This window comes from Anomalospiza imberbis, chromosome 1 (assembly GCF_031753505.1).
Source record: "Anomalospiza imberbis isolate Cuckoo-Finch-1a 21T00152 chromosome 1, ASM3175350v1, whole genome shotgun sequence".
Taxonomy (NCBI): domain Eukaryota; kingdom Metazoa; phylum Chordata; class Aves; order Passeriformes; family Viduidae; genus Anomalospiza; species Anomalospiza imberbis.
The window spans coordinates 129,128,148-129,155,278 of NC_089681.1; the positions used below are offsets into that span (position 1 = coordinate 129,128,148).

The 27,131-nt window shown below is 34.3% G+C and overlaps 1 protein-coding gene across 5 annotated transcripts in view; it reads right to left on the bottom strand.

Annotated features, from left to right (window-relative positions):
• The window catches only part of AKAP9 (A-kinase anchoring protein 9), a 103,071-nt gene that overhangs the window by 54,742 nt on the left and 21,198 nt on the right, over positions 1–27,131 (bottom strand). For 3 of the 5 annotated variants that reach the window (XR_011005607.1, XM_068211183.1, XM_068211177.1), the window contains exons 2-10: positions 22,928–23,182; positions 14,803–14,847; positions 9,887–9,940; positions 9,309–9,479; positions 6,799–6,954; positions 5,690–5,887; positions 2,561–5,005; positions 761–974; positions 142–221 (exon numbers count right to left, since the gene is read on the bottom strand). Coding sequence is in view for 4 of the 5 variants with exons in the window: in XM_068211183.1 (XP_068067284.1) it covers positions 142–221; positions 761–974; positions 2,561–5,005; positions 5,690–5,887; positions 6,799–6,954; positions 9,309–9,479; positions 9,887–9,940; positions 14,803–14,847; positions 22,928–23,182 (3,618 nt within the window). In the remaining variant the exon portion in view is untranslated. The remainder of the gene's footprint in view (positions 1–141; positions 222–760; positions 975–2,560; positions 5,006–5,689; positions 5,888–6,798; positions 6,955–9,308; positions 9,480–9,886; positions 9,941–14,802; positions 14,848–22,927; positions 23,183–27,131) is intronic. The other 2 variants (XM_068211192.1, XM_068211199.1) reach the window with 2 other exon arrangements.

Here is a 27,131-nt window from a genome sequence, read left to right on the forward strand (position 1 = left end):
TCTCTATTTTGAGATCAATGCAAAGAGAAAAGCTGTAAAGAAAACCTGCAAAAATAATGTAGAAAAATATAATGACTCACTAACCATCATATTTTGTTTTCCAAATTTTCATTTTGAAAAAGGCTTTTTGTTAAGTCATACCTGAGCCAGCCTGGAACATTCCTCAGTGACAGCTTCATTCAGTTTTTCTATAAGTCTTTGTGTAGATTTCCCTTCATCATCTACGAATACAAATTATTCATATTATTTTTAAACACCAGATGCACAACATCTTTTCAAAGGTCTAATTTCCTGCCTCAGTGAGGCTGCCTCTTCAGCTTGAGGAAGGACACTTTTTTTGTTCCCCTCCTTATTGTTACAACACATCGACAGTTTCAATTATCACAGCTGAGCTGCACATTCTAGAGGAGCATGAGATAAGAAATGGCTTTGTGTATTAGTGACCTCCAGAAAGAGACAAGCATACAGATACCTAGTGGAGGGAGAAGAACTTGTGCAAAAAAAACTAAACAAGGGCAAAACATGGTATAACAGAAAACCTGAGATAGAAAACCATCATGATAACATAAAAGCTCACTGAGGCAAAAAGTAGTACTGCATGTACTGGGTAAACAATTTGTTTAAGAAAAATACTTCAAAATATGAAATACAAACAATTTATTGGACAGCTAGCTGCACAAACTCTTGTGCTTGTTTGGCTGGGGTTTTTTAAGACAGCTTTTCATATAGAGCTTCATTCTCATAATTTTGGTCAAGTTACCTGCTTGTTGAAATTTCAGGGTCTGGAGCTCCAGTTGATGCATTCTTTTAAGATCAGTCATCTCTTGTATATGATTATGAACAAGTTCCTCTTTAAGACTGCAAAGTGCACTCTCTTTTTCTGCCTTCAAAGACTCACAAACCTGGTCTACATGAGCTGAATGAACCAGCGATAGACAAATCCGCTGTGCTTCCATTTGCAGCTGTAAATCAGTCTTTGAATATAAAGACACAATTTAAAAGAGTGAGAAACAAGAAAACAGAAAGACCCATCTTTGGAAATTTCTGAGATTAATAATGTGTTGAATGGAATGCTGCATATATGGCATGCATAAGGTAAATTTAAATATACATAGTTTGGAAAATTGAGTTTTAACAAAATAGTAAGACATTTCTTCAACTTAAAATAAAAATCACATTATAATCAATAAAACTCAATATGCTTCTATTCCTGTTTTGCAGCAATAAAATCCAAATGAATTTTAACCCAGTGAAGCAAAAGCAATATCATTATTAATGGAGTAATTAGGAAAGTGTACTCTAAACACAGAGAAAGACTGTATTATTAGCAGATGTTAAAAACATTGATTTTCAAGGCTTGTAGTTGCAGTCTGCACTTTGGGGATGTTATTGTTAAAGAAAAAAGATGTTTGGGATATGCCAACAGGGACCTACTCAGAGCTGAAGTATGAAAAGGTTTTTAGACACCTCTGGACCACAATGATTTTTAGTTGTGTAGCAGGAAATTGTAAGACCCTTATCATAGCCTTATAAAAAAACAAACCAACCAATCAACCCATCAAACAAACAAAGAAAAAAACAAAAAAGCCTAAACCAAAGCTAAAGCTCTTTTTTATAATCTCACAACTGTTTCCAATGTGGCTTTGGTTGTGATTTTATTTCTTAGGAAATGAATGAACTACAATGCAATATTAGGCGGTTGGTGGTATTAGTTCACTGTTAGGTTGACTTTCATAAAACAAAAAAAAATTTTAAAAAAGTAGAAGTCTGCTTAACATCTACTTCCACAGAACACTTAGTTGCATACAACTTGCAGCATGCTACTGAACTCTACCAGTGTACATAGATTTAAATTTATATCTAGATTTATGATTCTACCACCTAATTAAATACTGGTAACTCAGTACTTAGGTATTTATATTGACAAATAAGAATCCTTTCCTTAATTGTTACCTACAATTAATTAACAATACCAAGAAACACAAGCAAAACTGTGCCAACAAAACTTAAGACAATAGTTAGAATCACATGATATGCATTCTCATTATCGCATCTAGATATATTTCTTAAAACAAAATATTTGATAATGCAATTTTGGTATTTCACAAGTTTGATATTTCAGAAGTTTGGTCAAAGATGACAGATGAAGTTTCATTATTCTTTATATTGTTTGAATGAGTACTTAAAAGAACTGAAAAACTAGTCACAGAATAAAAACTTATGTCCAAAATGAGTTTTTCCCTTAAGAAAGTGAAATGCTGCATCAAAGTACTAAGTGCTCTGGTTTCTTACATTTTTGTTGTTGCTGTTGACTTAATTAAACACAAGGGAAGAGTTTTTTTTTTCCATTCAAAAAGCATCCTCATACACATTGACTGTGCTTATAATTCTGGTCATTCATGTAACCCCTTCCAACCACTGGCCACAATCCTTTCAACCACTGACACACACCTATGCTTCAAAGCAGCCAATTGGAAAAAATATGATGAAAATTTTCAAGTGTAAGCTCATACCAATTTTCATAGTCAAATTATTTTCTATACTGTTTTACATCACATACCTGTTCTGATTTTAAGGCATCCACTTGCTGCTGAAGGTTATTTTCACCCTGTGTAATGGCTGGTAATGATGTTTCCTCTGTCAGCCTGTCTGGCATCCCATGCAAATGTTCCACAACAGACTGCTGTTCTGGTTTCAGCATTTGCTGGACCTTCTTCTTTTTTATTACCTCATGGCTGCCGTCTTTACCAGAACTTAGATTATCTCTTGAATTTATTCCTTCATCAACTTTACTCCTTGAACCAGGGAATTTATTCCTACTTTCAGATGCTGGAGTAGAAGTCTTTAGAGATTTTCCTTTAGAGCATTTTTTCTTATAGTCATTACTACTACTAGTTCTTCTCTGAACATGACTAATTGTGACTTCTAGTTCTTTACATTTTACTAGAATTTGCTCTTTCTCATCTTTTAAGGATTTGACTTTTTCATTTAAATGGCAGATTTCACTATCCTTTGACTTTAACTGTTCAGAGAGATCAGAAAGTCTCAGGGATAATTCCACTTTCTCACGCTGAGTAACCTGGAGCTTTTCCATAAGTTCTGTTGCATCTTTCTCAACAACTTCTCCAGCCTCAAATATGTCTTCCCTGGACACTTTTATTTCTTTACTCTCTTCAAAACCAGAAGGTTTAGTTTTAAATAAAACTGGTCGATTGCTTTGTAAGTGGCAGATTTTTTCATTCAAAGCTTTGAGTTTGCTTTTATATTCAGCTTCTTGCTTTTTCTTGTTCTCTTCTAACTCAGCTTTTGCCTTCAGAAGACTTGTGCATTCTTTCTGTAGTTCCTTATAGCTAGCTTCAAGTTTTTTCTCGATCAATGAAAAGGCACTCTTCTGCCTTTCAGTATCCTCTTGAAGGATACTGTTTTGGTTTTTAAGTTGCTCATTTTCAGTAATCAGCTTTTCTATTCTTTTTTGCAAGTCCAAAATTTCTGTCTTAGAGCTAACACTACTGTCACAAAGTATGTTTTCTTCAGAGCATACCAACATATTTTTTAATTTTTCTTCCAGAGTTTCATTTTCCCCCTTAAGAACATTATTTTGTGTTTCTAGTTCTGAACATTTTTTTTTAAGGGTATCTTCTCTCTCCCTCATTTGTTCCTGCATCCACTCAGTTTTAAGCTGCAGCTCTTGTATTTCTTGTTCAAGGGTACCCTTCTCTTTTTCCTCTTGCCTAAGCACTTCAATCTCCTTCTCCAGTTCACGGATTTGAAGTGTCATTTCTTCAGATTTAGAATTTACAATAGACTGCTGTAAATCTTTCAGGTTTGTAATCTCTAAAATCAACTGATTTTGCTTTGTGATTAAGTTGTCCTTTTCATATTGCATAGCTTCCATCTTCTGACTCATTTCATTTTGTACTTCATCTAACTGCTGCTTATGGTGCATATTCAAGTTGTGTTTAAGGGTTTCCATGTTCACCATGTGCTCTTTTTCTAAGTCTTCTTTAAGCCTGGAAAGTTCCTCTTCATGACTAAACAGAAGATTTGTCCTCAGTCTCTCTAATTCTGCTTCTTGAGATTCTGCCATTCTGTCCAAAACTGCATCCTTCTCCCTTTCTAGCATTTCAAGTTTTATTTTGTAATTTGTGATTTCTGCCTCATGTTTTAATTCCAAATCCTTCCTAAATTCAGAGGCAGAAGCCAGCTGAGTTCTTAAATCTTCAATCATAAACCGGTATTTTTCAGCTTCATTTAATCTACATTCCAAATCCACTACAGTTTGCTTGGCTCTTTGAACCTGCTCTCTTGAAAAATTCAGTTCTTGAAGAAGATCTTCAATTCTAGTCTGTTGAAGAGATTTCTCTGTTGCAATAACTTCCATCTGTTGTGACAATTCTTGCTTTATTTTTTCCCTTTCCTTATCAGCATCCTGCAATTTCACATTCAATTCATTAATTTTAATATTCATTAAATGCATTTGATCCTTATTAGTATTCTCATTAAAACACAGACTTGAAGTTTGCTCCAATTCTACTTTTTGTTGCAAAAGACGCTGTTCTATTTCCACTGCATGCTGCTTAATTAATTCTTGCTTCATTTGTACAATCTGCTGGCCGTGCATTTCATCTAATTCAGCCTGAAGTTGTGCCAGTCTCCTTTGTGTTTCTAATTCCATTCTTTGCACAATGTCAGCTTCAGACTGGCTGTCTTTATAACATCTCTTCTGCAGTTCTTCCACAGTTCCCATTAATTGTTTTATTTCATCAGAACACTGTCTTTCTTTCTGTTTGTAGGTGGTAAGTTCAACTTTCATATTACTTATCTGCTGGTTCCTTAGGGAAATCTCTTCTTTTAATTCTTCGAGTAATTTGCTGACATCTGATAGTTTTTCCTTTAGCTGAAATGAATTTTTTTCCTCTTCTCCAAGTTTTGCTTCCAGCTCTTCAACTAATGCTTCCTTTTCTTGTAATTTACTCAAATCTTCCCCCTCTTTTTTCTGTTTTTCCTTAAAACAAAAAAGGAAAACCATGTTCTTATTTTTAGCTAATTATCTGGACATGTAAGAACAGTTACAGACTTAGCCGTTTAGTCTTTTTAGAAGGCTAGAGAGGCTATGTTAGTTATAAAACATAAATATAAGTTATTTGTTGACCTCATTTGGAAGTTTCCTGTACCCTTGGAATACTGAGAACCCATACCCTATCCATGTCATCATGCCCCTCCCCTATTCTTTCCAACCCCCAGTGTCTCTATCATTTTTAATAATATTTGCTTTTTTTAGGTGGTTTTAAAATGTTTTCCACGAAAGACAATTTAAAAAGTACACAAAGGAAAAAAATCATTCTTTGCTTAATGCAGAGAAGAATGTTCATGCAGATAATGTAATTTTTTTTCTAAAATAATGTCATCAATTGAAGGCATTTTAACACACGAAACATAGGTTCATAATTTGCTCTAAATATTTCTACAACTATATTAAAAATAATACATAACACTGACATAACATTTTCAGTTTGAAATTATAGATATATTATGTGTTAGTTAACAGAAACAGTGTCAAAAACTTAAAATTGTTGTTTGCATTCTATGCAGCAAACTCATTAATTGTGCTTTGGCTTTTTTATTTCAAAGGAATTACAAAATCCTGAAAAGTGTTTAGGAAAAGAGATCGTTAGAGTAAGGAACATACCATTTCATATATCATTATTTTCTCTTGGAGATGTGTAATCTGCTCTTCAAATTCTTCTTTCTTTCTTTGATAATTCTTAAGCAGACTTTCTTGCTCTTCTAGCTGTTGCTGATGTGAAAGTATCTGTTGCTTGGCTTGCAATAAATCAGCAGCTGTGCAACTATGGCTGCTGTTCCTTAGGGCTTCACTTGCCTGCAACTTGAATTTTAAAGAAATAAAACCTAAAATATATCAGGTTTTTCAGAAAACACTTGTGCTACATACAGAAACAGTGATCTTTACTTTCTTCTTTAATGTTACAAGTCAAAGATTTCTAAGTTCTTTTGGAGGAAGTCAAACATCCATATTCATTTGGGATGGCCAGCCAATAAAAAGATATTTCATATTAATTAAATACTCATGGTGAGCTAACAGTGTCTCAGATACATGTCTGTGGTATGTAGTAAAACTAACTAGCAGCAGCTATGGAGCCCATAATCCGATTTTCAATAATAAAATCTCAGGCTTCAGAATATAATCCACTTGAAGCTCAAAATAAGCTATATAAAGCACTTTAACAACATGAAATATTACAAGATTCAACTGCACCACTGTAAGGTGTAGTCTGTGTGCCTGTGGCACCTCAATCACCACACTTTTTAGAAGAAATGTCTTTCTGAAGCTTCACTTTGTTATTTAAACTACCTTTTAATAACACCACGAAGGAAGTTTTTATTCAAAAATATAAGGACTGGAGTGTGAAGCTGTGGCCCATGGAAGTTGATGGCTGGATATTTTGATTTCAAAGGGAACATTTTTGCCCAAAGCTCTGAGAAATAATTACCCAAGTTTTTTTCCCCAGGATGGGGAAAACTCCCACAATTCAGTATTTATCAGAAGCTATTACCACATAATAGGGAAGAAAACAGAGTAATATTTATCACCTTATAGTTATTATTCCGTACTGTGACAACAACTGTAGGACCAGGAAAATGACTGCTGACCTATGCTAGGAGGCTGATTCAAGAAAAATGTACAAAAATTTTTTCTGCAGGAAGTAGCTATTTATGAAGCCTCCAAAGTGACAACTATTGTCAAACCCAAATAATATTGGTTGCTGTATAACTTACATGCTGAAACTGAATTTGCAGTTTTTGACTTTGCTCAGTAAGCTCCAAGAACTCCCTCATGGTTTCATCTTTTTCTTTCCGTGCCTGCTGTAGGTTAGTAGTGAGCTGAGTGATAATGTCATCTCTTTTTTTGATAGCAGCTTCAAATTCTTGCAGCTGTAAGATAAAATTTAAACTATTAATGCACATGAAAACCACAGTCAAAAATACTAGCTGATTTTAGTTAAGTAGGACTAAATCATCCCTAATCTCTCTGTTAAAAAGGTGTCTCACTAGTATAGTTTTTATATTTTCACAAGCTCTATTTGTAAAAATTACAGAAAGAGGGTTTTTCCCCCTCATTGAACAATATATGATCTCTCCATAAAATATAGTTAACAAATAACAAAATTTGAACTTTTAAGAAGGTTAATTAGTTAAATATATAACTTGCTTTTAAAATAAAAAGTGTGGCCACATAAACAAACCATGATAAAGGAAGCCAGAATATCTACTAAAAGTGTTTCAGCAGTTTTGTACAACTACTCATGTTCACACACTTTTCCCACAATAAATGCAAGTTATATCATCTCTCACTTAAAGTGCAACAAACAGCAATCATTGTGCTAAAGCAGGTAATAGATACCATGCAGTATCCTACACTGTGAACCCAGGGAAATCATTCATAACTACACGAGCAAATCAGTTCAAGCTGCAAAATGGATAGAGCATATTTAACAGATGAATCTCTTGTAATTTGTAATGATGAAGAAATGATAAGACAAAAAATTCTTTGCCAACTGTTTTAATTTTTTGTAGGATTACACTCAAGCAGTCAGAAATTCTACAATATTGACTGGCAATACTTTTGTGTGCATTTATATAATCATGTTTCTTTCTCAATTTGAACTCACTTAAGGCTAGTGGAAGCCTCCTCTCTACATATGGCAAATTTCTTAAACCTTTAGTAATCTTCTGTAACTGCTTTGTTTACAATGTTCCCCAAAAAAACCTTCACCGACTTATATGCTCAATCTTGGCTGATAACATGGTAATGCTTCCAGGTAAAGTTCATTTTAGAACACTGGAGTCAACTCCTATTTAAAAGCACAGGCATAATGAAAACACTAAATGTTTGTTATAGTAGAGAAAATCAGGAACAGATCAGGAACTTAAGTGTGCTACACCTTTGCTTTTGCAACTGTTCAATGAAAGTGAATACATAAATATGTCAGTTCCAAAGCACAACATGTTATACAATTTCCAACTTTTAAAATTCAATCTCTGTTCTTGACAAAGAGACAGAAATAAAGCACACAACTATCTTCCCCACTCCCCTTTTACAATTCTTTTGTTTCTTCTGAAAAATAAACCATAGGCATTTCTCAATTGAGATACTATGCACTGCACTACTATAAACAAAAGTACACTGCAACAATTAAAATATTATTGTACCACAGCCCCGGACCCGAACATGCTCAATTTTGTTTTAGTACGTTTTTATTTTATTTTAAATATTGTAATTATAGTAATTTTAAAAATGCAAATATTTTCACTTTCTATTCTTTCAGGAAAAATTAACACTAGTTACAATCATCAGAAATACTTATTTTCTTTATTATGCTATGATTATGACTATTATATTTAGCAAACAGACACTAGACACAGCAATTAAAATTCAACACCAGACAAAGAAATAATAAACCACCTCTTCTGGGGCAGCCACTTAACTGGTGCTATGGTAGATAAAAGGACATTATTATCACAGATAAAACAATAATAATCATAATAATAACAACAACAATGCAACGGTGAAAATAACTGAATATTAGATTTTTAAAAAAATTTATAGTACTTTGCAAAAAAATAGCAAAATACAGTGACATGACCTGAATCCAAATTAGGAGAGAGACAAGTAAGACATAAAGCACAACAAAGCACTAATTTGAGTGCATTGCAGCACTAGCTTAAACTGGAAGAATATTCTTTACTTTAAAAATTAAATTTATATTCCAATGGTATGTTTAAAGTAAGAAATTATTTCCTGTAAACCCAAATTATTAGGTGTTTCAAATTAAAACATTCTGACACTGTTGGTTTTGTATTTCACACTGTGAAGTCTGACATACAAATACATTTTGGTTCAGTTACATTTTTCCTTAGGGAGTAAAACCTGAGGGTTTTTTTATTTTGAAGAAGCAGGAAGACATTAAAGTCTTTGCATAAGTAGAGAAGAATTAGGGCTTTTCTTGAAGAAAATTGTCTTTCCATTCCTAATTTGAAGTATCTCACTGCAAAGACAATTCGAATTTTAGTCACAAAATACAGAGAAAAAGGACACACAATGGAAATGCCATTCAAAGTAATGAAACACGTGGTATATGATTGAAAGAAATTACGTGTAATTAATTCTATATCACACACTGAGAGCATTCTGAACAGCTACCATTAGTGTGAACTCTTTCCAGTGAGGCTCTGCATTTTTGCATGTAACCAAATAGCAAGTAGAAAGCAACATAAGGTAATTATACCTGTTGCAATCCTTCTGTACCATAGGCTGCCCTCATTTCTTCTATCTCTCTGCTTAGTTCTTCAATCTCTTGTTGTTTCCCAGCCAACTGATTCTCCATCACCTCTAGCTGTGTGTGTGAGTGCTGCATTCCATGCTCTGAATGAATGTCTCCAACTCCAAATTCTTCTTCCTAAATCAATCCAAGTTCCTTTACATGCCAATTTTTATGTTTTATCACAGTAAATAAAGTCAAGCATCAAATTCTGTACCAAATGCCACCGTAGAACATTAACATACAATAAAGCATCAAAGATCTTATTGCCATGGTAACCTCCTTTGTTAGTATAATTCACACCTCAAAAGCACTGACAGAAAACATTTCTGTGAGTTGTGCTCTATAACCTCAGCCTTAATAGATGGATTAAATTGGCTTGCATTTCAAGTTTAAGGATACACTATATTAATACAGCAAACAATGCAGATGTGGAGCACAGCATGCAAAATAAAGCATTAGTCAGCAACACAGTGTTTGTTCTAAACAAATTGAGGAGTTTAGTATTCTCCATTAGTATTCTGATTCAATTTGCAATACTGTACCCTGATTAAGTCTGCAGGTATAGCTGTTCTTGTCACAAAACTGCAACCATTTACCTGTATAAAGACAATTTCTAAATACACTATTTTAAATAATGCTTGATTTTTATTTCCCACTTACTTGAATCTTATGTGGCAATTTATGGGAATTGTTATACTACAAACATTTATTTCATTTGAAATACAAAATAGCTTTCTACATAGCAAATTGCATCAAAGTAAACATAGATAACAGGTAAAATGCCCAAAATTACAAAAATAAACAATATTGCCTAAAATGAAAACCTTATTACCAATCAACATCTAGAGAAAACAAAGGAATTCAGATTTAAAGGTCAACGCAAAGCTTTATCTCTTAAATCATTAAAATACAGCACTGTTGCATTTAAAATTATATGTTTAATATTTTTATATATTACAAAACAGTTATGCTTTCTCTAAGATTTTTTACACACCACAAGATTTAGTCTTTCTGAAAGTCACCTATCTCTTCATAGGTGATGAAAGGCAGTATCATAGACTTTCATTCTCAATTTGAAGGAATTTTGTGAAATTGAAAAAGAGCAGAAATGATACATTTGACATAAGACATTTGAAAATAAATCCTCTTTCACTCACCTAACACTGCAAGCCCTTTCAGCTTCTATGAGAATTTTGGTTCTACTGACTGTACAAACCAAAACCAGCAAATCTCCAAAAGGCAAGCACAGGCCAAAGTAGTAGTTACAAGTAAAAAAAAAATCCTAATGAAAAGAACAGGCTGTGTACACATGAGTAACGATCAAACAGACAGGGAGGCTTTTAAAACAGCAGACCAATGTTCAAAAATGAGAAAGCAAGAACTTCTGCATTTCTCCTCAGAGCTCATTATTACATCAGAGTCTGAAACAAAAATAATGGTACTAGACATAGAAAGTCATCATAGTATTTCAGACTCAAATACTATGTTTAAATCAAAAAAAGAAGCTGTATTGCTCAGATGTCTGCCACAGCCTAGATCAGGACTTACTTACAAATAACTATCACGCCTCAGCAAATCAATAAGTGCACTGTTATAAATGGAATCAATACAGTCATTGAATTTGTATTAGGCGAATGAATAAATCTGCATTAGAGAATTTGCAAAGCTGACACAGTGCCCTTTCAATTTCTGATTTTCTCAGTAAAAATAAGACACCACAGAGATTACTACCTTAGTTTAGAAGGAATAAAGAAAATTGCAGCAAACAGCAGTCCAGGCAACTCACAGAGGCACTGTGTATAATTTGTGCATTGCCAGATGTTTGCTCTACGTTCAGACACACAAATGTCTACACAGTGCCTGGCACCAACATCTTTATTCAGATTTTGGCACATGTCCCAGATTAACAACACTAGTAGTTTAATAGAAACTACTATGTAATCCTTCCCTTCCCCTATGTAACTCCCATTTTACTTAGGCTTAATTGATAAAGATGCAGTGTACAATCACTGTAATCTACCACAGTGGATACACTTCTCTGCCCATGAATCATGGCTATGTGCTACTATCAAAGATACTTTATAACAAGAGCTAATAGGAATGGCACAAAAGTCTTATCTCATTAGCTGCTTCAGACTGCTCAACAGCTGAAAATTCTACAAAAGACAACTTAGAGAAGAGATTTTGCTACACACATTCAAATCAACTGTGTGGAACATCAGAAATCCTGCTCCATTTCATGGGAGCATAACTTTTTGACATCACGCAAGTGATGTACCCAGTAACATGGGAGTCCATGATTTTCTCATCTGATACCTTCTTCTTTCAAATGTCTTCTGGCAAAGTGCAAGTGGAAACACGACAAGGCAACAAACTGCACTGAAATCTGTGAAAAAAAAAGCCCAGCCAGACAGCCACAGCAGGGTACTGTGTTGAGGGAAACCTTGGGAGCAGCCTGGCAACCCCTAGCATAACAAATTCTGCTGTGTAAGAGCAGACAAATAGTTGGCAATGAGTTACTAGCTTCAAAATATCTTAATTTAAAACTAATTTTCCACTCATCTGAAAATATGAATTCGGTAGTTCAGATGCCAACTTGAGTGTCAGTAGATGGCTAAACAAGACCTGCAGGACTCCTGTCCTGACTTATGGTCCCAGTGATTTACCCATTTAGAGGTTTTCTGCAAGTCTATAAATGCTCTTCATGTAGATTCTTATAATTTCTTCTTTAAAAGCTTTGCAGTTCATCTTTAAAACTGAAACATTCTTATGCCTTAATTACTTATGATGTGCTTAGTTACATACCCCAGGAAACAATTAAACATTGAAAGAATCAAACCACATACCATTTTAACATAATGGAACAAAGAAGTAACAAGAGCGCTGGATAAAATTGCATGAGCAAATAACCACAAAATAAGAATAGATTAAATTTTACAATACATTACTCAGCAGTCAGTTTTGGTGAACAAACATTACAAAACAAGTGAAGGTTGTAGAAGTCTCAAAGGACATTATGTCTGATTGATCTTCCTTCCTTGTATTTTCAAAATAATTCACAGAAATATTATTTAGCATTATAAAGTAAAATATAATCTGTAGTCTAATGGCTAAAAATAAAGGTTTCATTTCTATTGCATCAGTTAATACATATGCTTAGGGCAAATGAAAGGAATTTTCTTTCTGAGCAAAAAGGAAAACCAACTTCCACCACTGGATTAAGGGAGTGATTCATGACAAATGCCACCAGAGGTCAGGATTACATTTATGATATCACTGTACCCTATCTAATGTTTCTTAGACCTTGGAAGACCAGAAATTGTATCTCAAAAATAGCAGTAATAATATATAATGTGTAACTACTTACAACATTAATACTATTACTACAGAGATTTCCCCCTATAAATAATAAATTCATGTTCAGAATAAATCAATACATACTGCTTAAAAGACTTGTTTGATTCGGTAGTAGAAACATACAGAAGTATCTGGAACATATTAAGAATTTAACCTTATGTTTTCTTTCCCCCTCCACCCTTTCTTGTACATTTTGGACACCTGATTCCTTCCTAAAAATTAATATTTAGACCTTGATCATGGCTTGTCAATGTTCTTAGCCTCTCCTGAATCTTCTAGTTATGTCACAACTGACTATATGAAACTTAGCTAAAATTAGCAATTAGGTTACCTTGGGAAAATGAATTTCAGCATATTTTGGGGGTTTTGCAGGGGAAGGTTTATACCCCATAAACAAAAATAACAAAAGTAACATTACAGCTGATATGAAACATGTTGAAAAATCAGCTCCTAAAATATCTGCATTCCTAAATGTGATGGCCCCCCATTTCAGATACCAACTAATTGTAATGAACTGGAATTAAAAAGAGTTTCTTAGAAAAGATGGCAAATCTGACCACTTGAGCTTGCTCTTCACCAGAGTCACGAGTTTTACCTCAGCGAGGTAAAAAGTCTTTTTGCAGGAATAAGAACTGCCTAGTAAAGCATCTGCCACTGCATTTTTTAGGAAATCTGTTATTTTTTTAAGGAATATTCAGATATTCCTGTTCTTTCTATTCCTGTTCTTCCTATTCAGCAATTCTATTCTTCTATGTCTTCGGTATCTGAAAATTTGCTTCCTAATATCCTCTGCAGGTTATCTATGTAAATCTTTGAAGAATGAAGTGTTTAGATGTGAAACTTCATGATAAAATGAGAGCTTTAAATTCAACTGAAACTGAAGCCCCAAAAACTAAAATCAGAACACATCCACAATTACCATGAGGCATTATACCTGACGTTTTCTGTATTTTGTTGCCCTGTGCAAAGACATGTTTTCTTCAGTTTTTGCTATCAGTCTCCAGCACTGCTTCCTACTGCCTCAGAAGTGATCAGAATTTCATCTATGTTTCATTATATATGTAGTATGTTTCACTTGTCAAAATACATGTGTATCAATGACATTGTCAAGTATTTTCAAGGGTTCATTCTTCACATACTGCAAATTCCATTTAAAGGTAATCACATACCATGGTGATGCATATTCTAAAAAGGTGCACTACGGTCATGGCAGCTCTTCAAAAGTATGTCTGCTACACTCTTGATGGCAAACAGTAATGAGATTAATTTGATTTACTTCATCCCCTCTTACTTGTTGCCAAGCTTAAGATTCTGGGTGTGTTTTTTCTAAACTGTTAGCACAGAGAACTGCAAAATAAAACCCAGACTGTCCCTATACAAAGTGATTGTTTGAGACATGAAAAATTAGATTTTCAAACTAAAACCAATTCCTATTTTGTTCAGATGTTCCCTGGCTATTTCTTGCTGGCATGTTCTTGACCAACATTTATGTGTGAAGTAGTTTACTCCTTACAAACATAACTGTTTCATCTGACAGGACCCAAGTTCCACACACACAATTACCCCACCAGCAGGGTGGAAGAGAGAACTGGAAGGGCAAAAGCAACTGAAATTCATGGGCTGAGACACAGTCAGCCTAATAAGTGAAAGCAAACAAACCAGCTAAACAACAAGCGAGGCACAGGCAATCACTCATCATCTCCCATCAGCAGACTGACACTCAGCCAGTCACTGAGGCTGCTTTGAAACTCATTAAAATGTAATCAACCTGTTAAATAGTCTCTCACAGAAAATTAGTAGAGATTATGCACAGCCAATACTCCCACGGCAATACAAAGCATTAATATGACCTTAAGGATGACACTGCTGCAACAGTTTATGTACACGCTGCATTATTTATTATAGTAGCCATCCCATTATGGAGTTGACATAATGCTTGCTTTAATGATACACTGATCATACCAGTAATAACATGCAACAGATTTGTCCATAGTATCACATTCTTTCCTTCTCCTTTTGAAAAACTATGCACAGCATTGCAGCAAACATGTAACAGAAAAGGTTGAAAGAGAAGCTAGGAAAAGCATTACTTCAGTCTTACCTCAGAACTGTAATCTTCTACTGTGGTGGAAATTTCACTTTCCGGCTAAAATAAAATATTAAAAAATTTACAATGATGGCACTCTAAAAACACTAAACAAGACATTTCCCATTTTGCAGTATTTGAAAACACCAAGATGTACAAGAATTTGATAAAGAGTATATGTACAGCAATGGTCGCCTTCACTTTCTGGAAATCCCAGCTTTATTAAAGTCATTTTGCTGTTGAACTGTGATCACAGAAACACTATAATTACCTGATAAAATCTTCACACACCTACAGGTGCAAAACAATATTTTGAAAATTTAACTTAATTTTCTGGGATTGATTTTTGCTTTTTTAAAAATATCTAAGAAGTACTATGAAAAGAACTTGTCTCTGCTATATCAGTTTTATCTAATTAGGAACTTTGCTGGCTTAAGAACACAATCTTGTATAGAACATCATTTTCATATATGCAAAGCTTTTGATGTGGACTAGAATTTTAAAACTAACACGCATCCTTCAGCTTCCACCGAAACCAAGGGAAAATAAATGGACAAAGACTCAAATCTTGCGATCTAATGAAGTAGAGGAATTAAGGGAACAAAGCCTTAACAAACTGAGCATAAATGTGCCATGGTAGATACCTGAATGAAACAGTGTTATCTTGATGAACTACATAAACTGTATCAAGCTTGAGAATCAAAATGTTCATGGGAAAAGGTGCAAATTATGTATATAAGGTGCACTATCATGGAATAAGTGCACTTGAAGAAAAACTTGAAAACTCGAGAAGTGTCACCGTGAGTTAGAACTACTTTGGCAAAACTGACGTGCACATAACAGAGCTTGTCCAAAATTCACTTAACACACTAGCCAGCCTCACATTAATGTCTCAATTTTATATTGAGTTCTGTCAGGCTTATTTTCAAAGGAACATGGCACAGTTTGCTTTAGCAGACATAGATAAAATCTGGAATGTAAACTGTGTTCTGTTTTGGTTTTTTTTCAAAGTAGTCTACCACAAAGACCTCCTGAAGCTCTGCAGTTTTTACAATCCTAACAATATTGATCCTACATATTTTGAATCCAATATGCAGCTCCAGAATGTAATTAACTTAACCAAAGGGTATTTTTCATCTACAGAGTGCACAATATTATGTTATAATATTTATTTGGAAGTTAAAATTAATACAGTGTATATAATTTTAAAAAATAAAAACCAGGTCCACCTCAAAAATAAGACACAAACTGAAACAGAAATCAAAATAATGTTTTAAAACTCTAGGGTGACAAAAGTGTTTCTACTATGATATACAAAATTAGTATTTAACAATATTTCATTTTCACACAAATATATTTTATTCATATTATTTATATTTATATGAATATTTGTGTATATATACATTCATACAAAAAATTACATGTTGTTTGTATTCTATGTCCTTGGTCTAGGACAAAATCCTCTGGAAGAAATAAAATCAGCGAAAACCACTTTTTTTTTTTTCATAACAGAGATAACAAATATATGATTGTTATCTTACAAATTTTCATGGTTTGTTCCAATTCAGGAGCCTACACAAAGAATGATTAGAAGCATTCCTAGAGAAGCTCAGAAGAGTTACTACGAATGTGTATATATATAGCTAGATCAAAGAACTTTTCAAATCTTTATATACAGCATGAAATATAGGCACTTCTCCAACATGCAAAAAACAGGAACAAGTAGTACCGCTTCTTCAATAGTTTTACCTTGTAATGTTTTTAAATTATAAAACAGTCTCTTGTTCATAAGGAAGATGAAAAATGAATTTGTACATCCTGAGATAAACTACAGATAGACAAATCTAGTAGATAATTATAGAAAAAAGCTAAGAATTTGCAGGTTGAAGCTTAGGCTAGCGTGAGAATATATTAATTCTCATAGGAAGTTGATTTTTGAAAATAATTCTCTAGTTTTGTTATGGCAATTTGGTCAGATATGGTATTTTTTTAAAAAAGTTAATACATTGCTGCTCCTTTCTGAATACCAATCTACAATTCTTTAAAAATCCTGAAATATTTTTTACAAAATTGTCAAAAACACATAGTGCTCCATCAGTTTAGGTGTACAATACCTGTTAGCAGCATAAATAATCTTTCTAAAATGCCAACTTCAGTTCTGGATCTAGATAGTTCTTTGCATGTTAAAACCAAGTATTTTTGCCAAGGGATTCTGTGATTTTAAGGACAGAAAGATGGCCAAATGAAATCCAGTTAAATGTACTGTCTCCTGTGCTAAAGGGATCATCCAAACTGTGCTAAAAACCAGTTAAAGAGAATTAAATCCTATGAGCTCACACCCCAGACTGTAAGACTTCATGTTATTCTTTTGCTATCAGAATCTGTAGAATTACAAACAGTCAACATTTTACAGGCAGTCATCGTGCCCTCCAAGCAGCTATGTTACTTCCTCTGGCCAACTTTATTTCAAATACAGTTCCTTCCATTATCAAGCTACCTGTTCTGTATGCTTCAATTCTTCTTTGGTCACAAAAGTAATTAGGTTTTACAAAACTCATTTGAGACACAGAGGTCCAGTTTCAAAGGAAATAATTTTTTTAAAATTCTTACTACATACTCTTAGCAACACAAAACACATTATCCTTTTGACAGGATAACGCCAAGAAGGCTATTTATCAGGCCTCTCAATGCTTCATGGAATTTGAAGCAGGTATTTGTTACACCCTCACAGTTGTTTTGCACGTATCCTATTAACTATGTCCCACAGCATTTTCTTGCTGCAAACAGTTACTCTCTTCTGGCAAAATACTTAAACACCTTATTTAGTATTTTCTTCACTGACAATGTAGTTGATTGCTAAAATACATTGAAGAGATATCTCAAAGATTCTTTGTAGGCAACTATCTCCATCAAGTCTGAGATGGTACCTTTAAGGATAAAAGTATTCAGGAAATTTTAAAAAGTTCTGTCTACATACTTCAGAGGAAATAAAAGATGATACAAAAAAAAAGGAGTATCAGCCTGTGGAATACAGCAGGCCCATTTTAGAGTAACTTGTTTCTGTATTCAGTTAAGCACTGCTCAAAAGTCATATTCTTGAACACTGGACACCCAACAATACCCCAGGATTCACAAAAGAACTCATATACAAAATTGGCCACAAAAACTGAAAAGCAATTTTCATATTTCTTTGGAAAAATTCCATAGGTAACAATAAAATGTTTAGCAAGAACCTACATACAGTTGGTTCTAACCTACTCCAATTGCAATAGATGAAGGCATAGACTGAATATTCACAGAACAGAATTCTACCTGAAGGAAACTACTGACTTTTTTATGACCACAGTGAAAACTGTCACAAAAATGTAACTACAAAAGGCTAGACTAATTCTTGACCAAGTTATTTTGACTTGGTCATTTTCAGATGGGTTTCTAGCAATTCATAGAGGACCACAAATGAGTCTAATTAAGGAGACCACGACTAGAAGTGAGGCACATAGGGTGTAAACAGAATATCCCAGAAGTGAAACCCCCTCTTTAGGTCATCCTGAACATTACGGGCCTTTAATACTTCTAGAACATTCTGAATATGAAGGGCTATTCTTTTATATTGCCTTATCATGTCTTGCTTAGCTCCTACTATCAAAAACTATTCAATTCCCTAGTAATTTATGACCCACACCTATTTACTATGATCAAATTTAAACTGAGGGTGTTTTAGTGGAGATAAACTGCTGCCAAAGCTGAATATAACCTGCAGCGAGGTACTGAACTCTGCAGTGTGTAAACCTCTGACGGTATCAGAAAACACCATCAACACTGGTAACCTACACATTCAATTAGGTTTCTATTCTTTCCTAACATGGCTTTATAAATGTTTAATCTGAAGTGAAATACCCTGTAATTGCAGAGACCATTCTCCAATATAGGTAATTTCGGTGCCAGTAAATCTATTATATACGAGTATATACAGAGATAAAGGAAGACATAATACCAGAGGTTGTCTTATGAATCGAATAAAATTGGTCAGTTATCCTGGCAATTTTCTGGCCAGATGGTGAATAGAAAGAATGACTGGCTTCAATCAGAACCATATGCTGCTGAGAATTTACTACTTTCTCTTGTGGCACTGATTTTACTACTGAACAGATTATTTCCAAACAATTGCTTTTATTCCTTCTTCAATTTCAAAACATGTTTCAATGGATGCTATATTATCTGACAATACTGGGCTGATTTTTACTAATTTATCCATTTTTTTTCAATTCCTCCACCTTTCTGTACATCCCAGAATAGCTCTTTTCTATTCAAAGCCCTTAGCTGCACTTTGCTTTCATGCTTCCACCACAGGATTGTCTTACCACATTCACCACTTACGCCTTTTCTCACTGAGGCATCCTCTCTGTTTCTCCATACTGCTTACATACTTTCTTATTTCTCTCACTTTTCTTCATCAGTTCTCAAGAATCCTATCCAGTGTCTCCTTCCTAATCACTTGCTGATCCTTGTCTGTCAAAATCTCAGACACTAACAACTGGAATACCTTATAGAAATCAAACAATGAACATGAAGCTTTACCATGCACTTCAGTTAACAGTTAAGCTATTCTAAAACTATTACCAAAAGGACCTTTAAAAACCAAAAGACGAGCTACTAATCCAACCTTAGTTAATTAGCAGGTATTCTTCATCACAGAACGTTGAACTTTTCTTTTCTAAGAAGCTTTGTATAATAGCTTTTACTACCCAGGTGACTCAAGGACAATTTTACTGTGACACAGGTTAATTTCTTTTACTTTTCTGGCATTAGGACATTCTTGCAAAGCAGTATGCTCCAATCCATTGTTTCAAGGCTTCCCAGAAATGGTGATCTCAGCAATTATCTACCTTAGAAGTGACTTTTGCTTTCTTCCATTTTTAATTGCAGAAGTCACAAAAACAAGCAATCTTAAACCCAAGATTTTAATTGATTCCAGTTCATTTTATGATGTGGTCTAGGTTATTTTTACCTCTGTATGGAAAAGGACACTATGAATGTCAAGACCTAAAGGACACTATGGATGTCAACACCTAAAGATATCAGGGTACAGCAGAATAAAGACAAAAAATACTCTCTTTGTGGAAACAAGATAAAAAGCATTCAACATGAAACAAGAGACCAAATAAATACTAACTGGCATTTCTCTAAGAAATCTTGTAAATTGTTCCTCCAACAGTGGATGGAAACCTTAGAGATTACAAATGATTTCAGATGGAATGTAAAATGTAATGGCTAAACAATGGTAGTTCTTCCAGAGTTCTTCCAATTAGTTTCTGCAATTGAAGAGAACACAGGGGGATAGAGGAATCCACCCTCAGGAACACAGAAGGGGGAAAAAAAGGAATTGTATGACTGCAAAAAACCATCTTTGTACTCTAAACACTTTTGTCCTCTCTGAAAAGAAACTCTTCTGCCTTCACAAGGGAAATAAGCTCTCAGAGGAGTATATCTCTTCCACTTTCTGTTATTCATATTGAGTAAGAGAACCATTTTTTACTTATATTTGGACATGCAAATTCCACTGGGGACTTAAAATCATACTAGAAGAACTGCAGGGAGGTAAACTTCCACCCACAAAACTACCACAGAGAAGCCCAGCCAAGACTTTTAGATAGACAGCCAGTATAGTCAGATGTTCTGAGTCTGTATTTTGTGGTACAAAAAGAACAATTCTAAATATCAGTTCCAGTAAAAGATGAAATAAATAAGTAGAATCAAAGTTTAGCCAGAAAATGATCCTGCATAATGCTTCAAGTAATCCTGTTTCACTCTTCTGACACAGCAACCTACAACGACTTAATGTTGGGTGAAAAAGCAAACAGCTCAAAGCTGTAATTCTCAACAGCAGAGATTAGCCTGAAACTGCCTATTACAGTGGCTGCCATTTCAACTCAGCAAGCTCCAATCCAATTACTGTAATACAGGCTCTCTGTCCAGTTCATTGCACTTTTAAGACTAAAACCAGTAAATTATGAGATTCACTGAAACACTTTCAGAGTTTTTCCTCTTCTATTAATATTGCAAAGACTTTAGCAATCACCTTCCAACTACAAAATACCGATTATTTATTTAAGTAATATGAGTAGGGAGGCTACAGACCATATTTAACAAAGAATAATGCTCTCCCAGTTGGGAGAAGGGTGTTTTTTGTGGAAGTGAATACTGGTTTAAAAGTTACTAAGTAACTCAACAGAGTCAAATTACAAATTTACATGATTCTAATGCTTATTCTTTTAAAGCTACAATTTAAAAAATAAAGAAACAAACCACCTCACCTCAGCAAACCAAAAACCCCAGTGCATCTCCATATTTATTCATTTAAACAAAAGATAAGTTGCTTTGGGAGTAAGACAGACCTCAGAAAAATCATACCCCCATTTTAAGATGTATCTATGCATACAATCTTTAGCAAATGCAATGCAGATATTTTTCCATTTCTAAAATCACCTATGTATCGTACTGTATGCATTTAGAGGCCAACACAGGCCACTAGGACCAACCTGATCTAATTAGACCAGCTTTGAACACAGGATCGGACTAGACGACCTCAAAGGTCCCTTTTAACCCAAGTTATTCTATGACTCTGTACTTTACCCTGTTTCTCCAACTGTACAAGAGATATTTATCCTAACAAAGGAAATACATTAGCAGAGTCCATCTGCAACTTCAAAATATACTTGATCAAGGAAATTACTATATAGAATTGTCATATTTATGCAGACTATTGCATTATTAAAAGAACAGTTTAAGTGGTTCTCTCTAAACACCTCTCTTCCCTAGCAGTCCTCTCTCAATAGCTGTAGATAACCTGATTCATTTCATAAAATACATCTTTCTCTTCTCCTAGAAGGCAAAGAAGTCATATCTTCATCTAAGAAAATAGTTATTCTGTTATCAAATTTCTTACCTCCTCCAGGAAAACCTGAGTTCAACAGACAGTTTTATTGAGTTACTACAGTTTTGAAGTCTTAAGATGAGCTTTCTAAGAATTAAAAGCTACATATTAAAGGCACATACCTACAAGGCTCAAAATATCTACTATATTGATATATATACTGATATATCTATTACTGATATATATAATCCAGTATACTATAGGCTTAAAACTGTAAAATAAATGGATCAATTACTTTACAAGTTTTCATTTCCATGTATGATTTACTCTGTCTGCCTCTCCACCTTGGTAAGTTTGGGGTGTTTTTTTTTAACAAAAATGCAAAAACATTTCAAAAAGTGTAATTTCTCAGTTAGTCCTCAGTTGCTGGAAATTCAATAATGGAGCCAAAATCATTACAAATGGTCTATCCCAGCACAGGACTGGCAAGTCAAAATGCAGAGCATTCATCTGTACCACATCTCTCAAAAATTACTGCATTCATCCGCACAGAGCTGGGAATTTGCATTGAGATGCTTCCTCAGAATGCCACTCATGTCATTGTAGAAGCACTGGTTTCAAAAATGGACTAAGTTATTCTGTAAATAGTATCAGCCTTTCTTGTCCCTTCTATCTGTAATGACATTACATGAATTCTTGTCCACTCAGAACTAAATTGGACTGCCAGTGTATGTCACACAGCATCTTCCAAACTTCCCAGAGCATGTATTTTCAGCCAATGGCAATTAGGATTATATTTCACTAAGTAATAAAAGTAGAGTAACTGTTCACCAATCTCATAAGCCACCCAGTTCTCAGTAGTGTTTTCTAAATTCATTCCTTGTCTTCATTAACCAGAGAGACTCAGATTACATCATGAATACAAGAAAGATGATTAGTTTTGCATTTTGGTGGAGCCATAAGTGCAGAAATCAAAAATCAACTTCAATTTGTAACTTCTAATAAAATTAATTTATGCACATTTAAGGTGTATAGCAGTACAAAAACACTATCCATTCTCTACAGGGAACTGACTACAAGAAAAAAAATTATGCCAGCAGGCAAATAGAAAGTGTCTTCTCTGGACATACTAAGTAAGACAGAAGAAGAAAGGAAATAGTGTGCAAAATCTCATCCAATTCCTTTATTTCCACTCTCAAAATGAATAGATTATTTTATGCCCACTCACCCCCAAAAGTGACTGCTTATAGCCTGAGACAAACTTACCTCAATGGTGTAAGCTGGGGTGTGTTTAATAATTTCTCCACTATGCAAAGTCCTGATAATAGCAAAGTCAGCAGTAGCAGCTCCTCCCCTTCGACTGCTGCATGAGGATATTTCATCACTTCGAGATCGATCAGTTTCAATCCCATCTTGTATTGATTCTTCATCTTTGATGCTTGCTGTTTTCTTCTTCTTTTTCTGCTTCTTTGATCCATTTTGACCATCAGTTTGTGCCTTCCGCTGCCTAAACTGGGCAAGCTGTAGAGAAGACAAAATCTTGTTAAAGGTGCAAGTTTTCCTCTTTATTACTAATGACATCCTCTACAAAGCCTTACCCACTATTCTACATAGAGCTTCAAATTAATCACTAGTGAAAACAAGGTGGAAGTTAATATTGCATATGTGAGACAGACCTAGATTATTTTTCCATTTACGTACTTTGCTTTAACAAAATCTTAAATGTAAGCAACACTCAGTTAATTAACTCCTTTTTCAGTTTCATACTCGCAAGTTACTGTTCCACAGACTAATACCTAAAAATCAAAACATTCAAAGGTAAAGGGTACAAATGTCATTATAAAGGACAAATGCAATGAAATAACCTGATCTCATTTTTCAGTTTCATAGGAACCTTAAAATAATTTACAGAAATTCCTTTTAATTTTTATTTCAGAGACAGATAAAAGCAAACTTCTCTTCAAGCAAGCATCATACAAATTTTTTTAAAAAGTTTGCTATAACACAAAAAGCTGATCAAGTTAGTGAAAACACAAAGAAATAGCAAAGGGAATTATTAAGGGAATACTCTAAAACCAAAAAGTGAGCAGATTACAAGACACACTACCTTGTAGCAAAACATGCTGATGAACAAAAAGTCACAGGTGAGCCAGGCACACAGTTTAAAAACCAATTAGTATGTAAGCTATTCAAATACAGTAAGACACTGCCTTTTGAAGAGCTTATCACTTTTAATCACTTTACAGTGGTTTACACAAGAAAATCCATTTAATTTTTTTTTTCTTTACAAGAACAGAAGTTTTGTTCAAATAAATAAAATAAGCACACTGGGGTTTTCCAATTAAAATTAAAAACTAAAAAAATCTTATCAATAAAATCTGAAAACAATAATCATTACTTTTCAATTGAAGCATCCAACATTAAGTACTACAATACATTTCATAAATGTAGCTCCAATGTAAAGCATACAAATAAAGACCCCAAAGCTTTAAACTTTCAACATCAACTAATACTCAAATATCATGGGTTTTAAAAATAAATATGCTGCAATTGTAAGAAAACAAGTATAGAAAAGATAGCATATTTGCTCATGATATTCACCAGTCGAGAAAGCCAAGCTTCCATCCAACTTCTTCAGGAACACCCAAACCAAACAGGACACACGGATCCCCCTTCCCAGTCACTGTTTGGTTACAGTGCAGGATGTCACCTGAAGGGCTTTCTAGTTCTCATCTGGCCCCAAGAGAGCTGAGAAGCCCCAGTCTAAATGCACCGCTGAGAGATCAGTTCTGACTTGTGGCTGGTTTATGCTTTTGTCCCTTTATTTGTATTTCTTTGTGGGTTTCTTCAGCCTCCTCTCCTTTCTTAGGACGACAGCTTGGCATATGGCTCCTGCTCTGTTTACAGGAGGAGGACCTCAACATGTGCTGAGCCAAATATGCTCACCTAAGTACTTAATACTTACCTCTTACCTACTACTTTTCTAATTAGTTCAACTTCGTGATTTTTTTCTATTTTTTAAATATGTATCTTTTGTTATTTCACAAAAATCCATTAAATTAAAAAATTCTAAACAAGAAAAGAAAGAATAGTCTCCTTCTGCTTTAAAGTTTAAGAGGAAAAAAAACCCAAAACAGCTAACCAACCATTACCAAACACAACTAAAGAGAAATATAATTTCTCAAAATTATTTTGTTTCTCAAAAATGGGAAGGGTAAAGGTTCCAGTTGTTCTGTTAGGATATTACTACATTCTCCTAAAACTATAAGTTTATCTCAATAAAATTAAATATTTTCAGTTTATCTTATCCAAAAGAAAAGCAGAATTTGTTCAAATGTCCCAATGACAGAAAGCAAACAACCTGACTTCAAGTGTAACTACTCAGAGATTTTGCTTCTTCAAATGTTTTATTTCTGAGTAATAAATTACATGTAGTTCCACTGGTCAAGAACTCTGTTCCCCATCTTGATTGAAACCTTCTGTAATGGAAAGCTAAGTTGGCTTTTTTAAAGCAGCTTTACAGTCTTTATTTGTCTACAAAATTAGATGTGTAGCTCAAGGACAAATGAATTACTCCTAGTCTCTCCTCAAGTATTTTGCATATTTTAACTGAAGCATCTGGGCATGCCAGATTTCCCTCCTTTCAAAATTAAGTTGTCGACTTTCACTTCTTCAGAATTAACAGATTAAAATCTACCATGGCAGTTACAAGCAGATCCTATTTTTTTCTTTCTGTTTAAACACTGACAAAGATGAGCACATATGAAAGCTAAACACATGTGAAAATGAAAATGTTACATTTTTGTATTACACAAGTTCTCAACTGACAAATTCCATATGAGGATCTAGGACTTTGGAAATAACTGCACAAGTAGAGACAGATGCATGCACAAATCAGAGCACTTTTAACCCTACACATTCAGGTACACAAAGAACTGTCCAGCTACTAATGCAACATAGTTTAAAATTCATATTTTTAATCTAATTTTAAAAGCTAGAAATAAGAGAAGCAGCACAGCAAAAAGCTACTGCTGACCAAACACATTCTGTGATGCTTACATCAAAGCAGGGGAGTCTCAGATACCAAATTCCTTCTCATGAACTACAGTCGAGGATCTATCATTGTTCCAATGACAAGCAGGGAAAAGTCCACCAGCAGTCATGGGAGCCAAGGAAAACAAATTCTTTAGAACTAAAATTTTCAATTAAAAATACTTCCAGATTTTGTATTTCTAGAAAAATAGATTTGTCCATAGTGAACAAAATGTGAAACAAATACACACTGATACAATGTCTTATCCTGTCTTCCAGGCACACCAGCTTAATTATGCCACAACTAAGCTTGTGGAGAACTTAATGCTGCTCCCATCAGTTGTGAATCTGCAGTTTTAAAACAATTCAATGTCAAGTCTGTGCTGAGTTACAAAAATTGCAAGGAAAAGCCAAGTGTGTAAACACAGGAGGCACTCGAGGAGGAAGGATGCAAAGAAACAAAAGCTGAAGGACATTCAGAACAGGCTCTCTGCACTGATACGCCTCTGAGAACCAACACAGAATGAGCACCTTTCATGGGAAATGGGAATGGGAAAGCATCGGGAACACAGTCAGCCAGGACCCACTTAACACATTTTTAGCACACATGAAAACCAATCCAGAGCATTTTTTAACACTATTCACCTATCTGTCAAGACATTTACTCCAGCTTCTGCCATCATGCTGATAAATCTTGCTTGGATCCGGCAAGCAGTACTGAATCCCGTTAAAAATTTCATCTGTATTTTTCAGTAGTGAAGAACAATCAATTTTGCTCCTTGACTCTCAGCTTTTGCAACTAAGTAAACTAACAACTTGCAATTCCCAGCTCACAGGTTTTTTCAAGTCCTGCTTCTGGGCAAAAACCCAATACTCTTGGAAACAGGCGTATTCACTTCACAGCATTTAGAAAAAAATAAATTATTGTCTGAAATATTTCCATCAAATATCCAGTGTACAATGAAATGAGAATGAAAATATGTTTCTTTTAATGCATAAAAAGGGACAATAAAATTGTGCAGGAAGAATTACTTGTTTATTTCCAGAAATGCCATTTACAACAGCTACTCAGCTTTCCATCAGTTTGAAAAATAGAAAATGGATATTAGCACTAAATTCTGTCACAAGATGTTGTCTCTTATAAACAGAAAAACACTGAGAGTCACTGGACTACAACAGAGAGCATCATGCAGATTGACAGTGGGTATACTTTCCAAAATCATTTCCCACAGCATAAGAACAATTGAATAGAACTTAGGTATTTAGATGATACATGCATTTATCTAGTTCTAATTATAACTTCCTACTCATTAATCCCAAACCAATATACTAGCATCAATTGCCTCATCACAGACTGCACCAAAACTACCAAAACCCTGGTACAAGACTATCTTCACTTTTAAATGCCAGTATACTCCAACTGGCAGAAAGTCAGAAA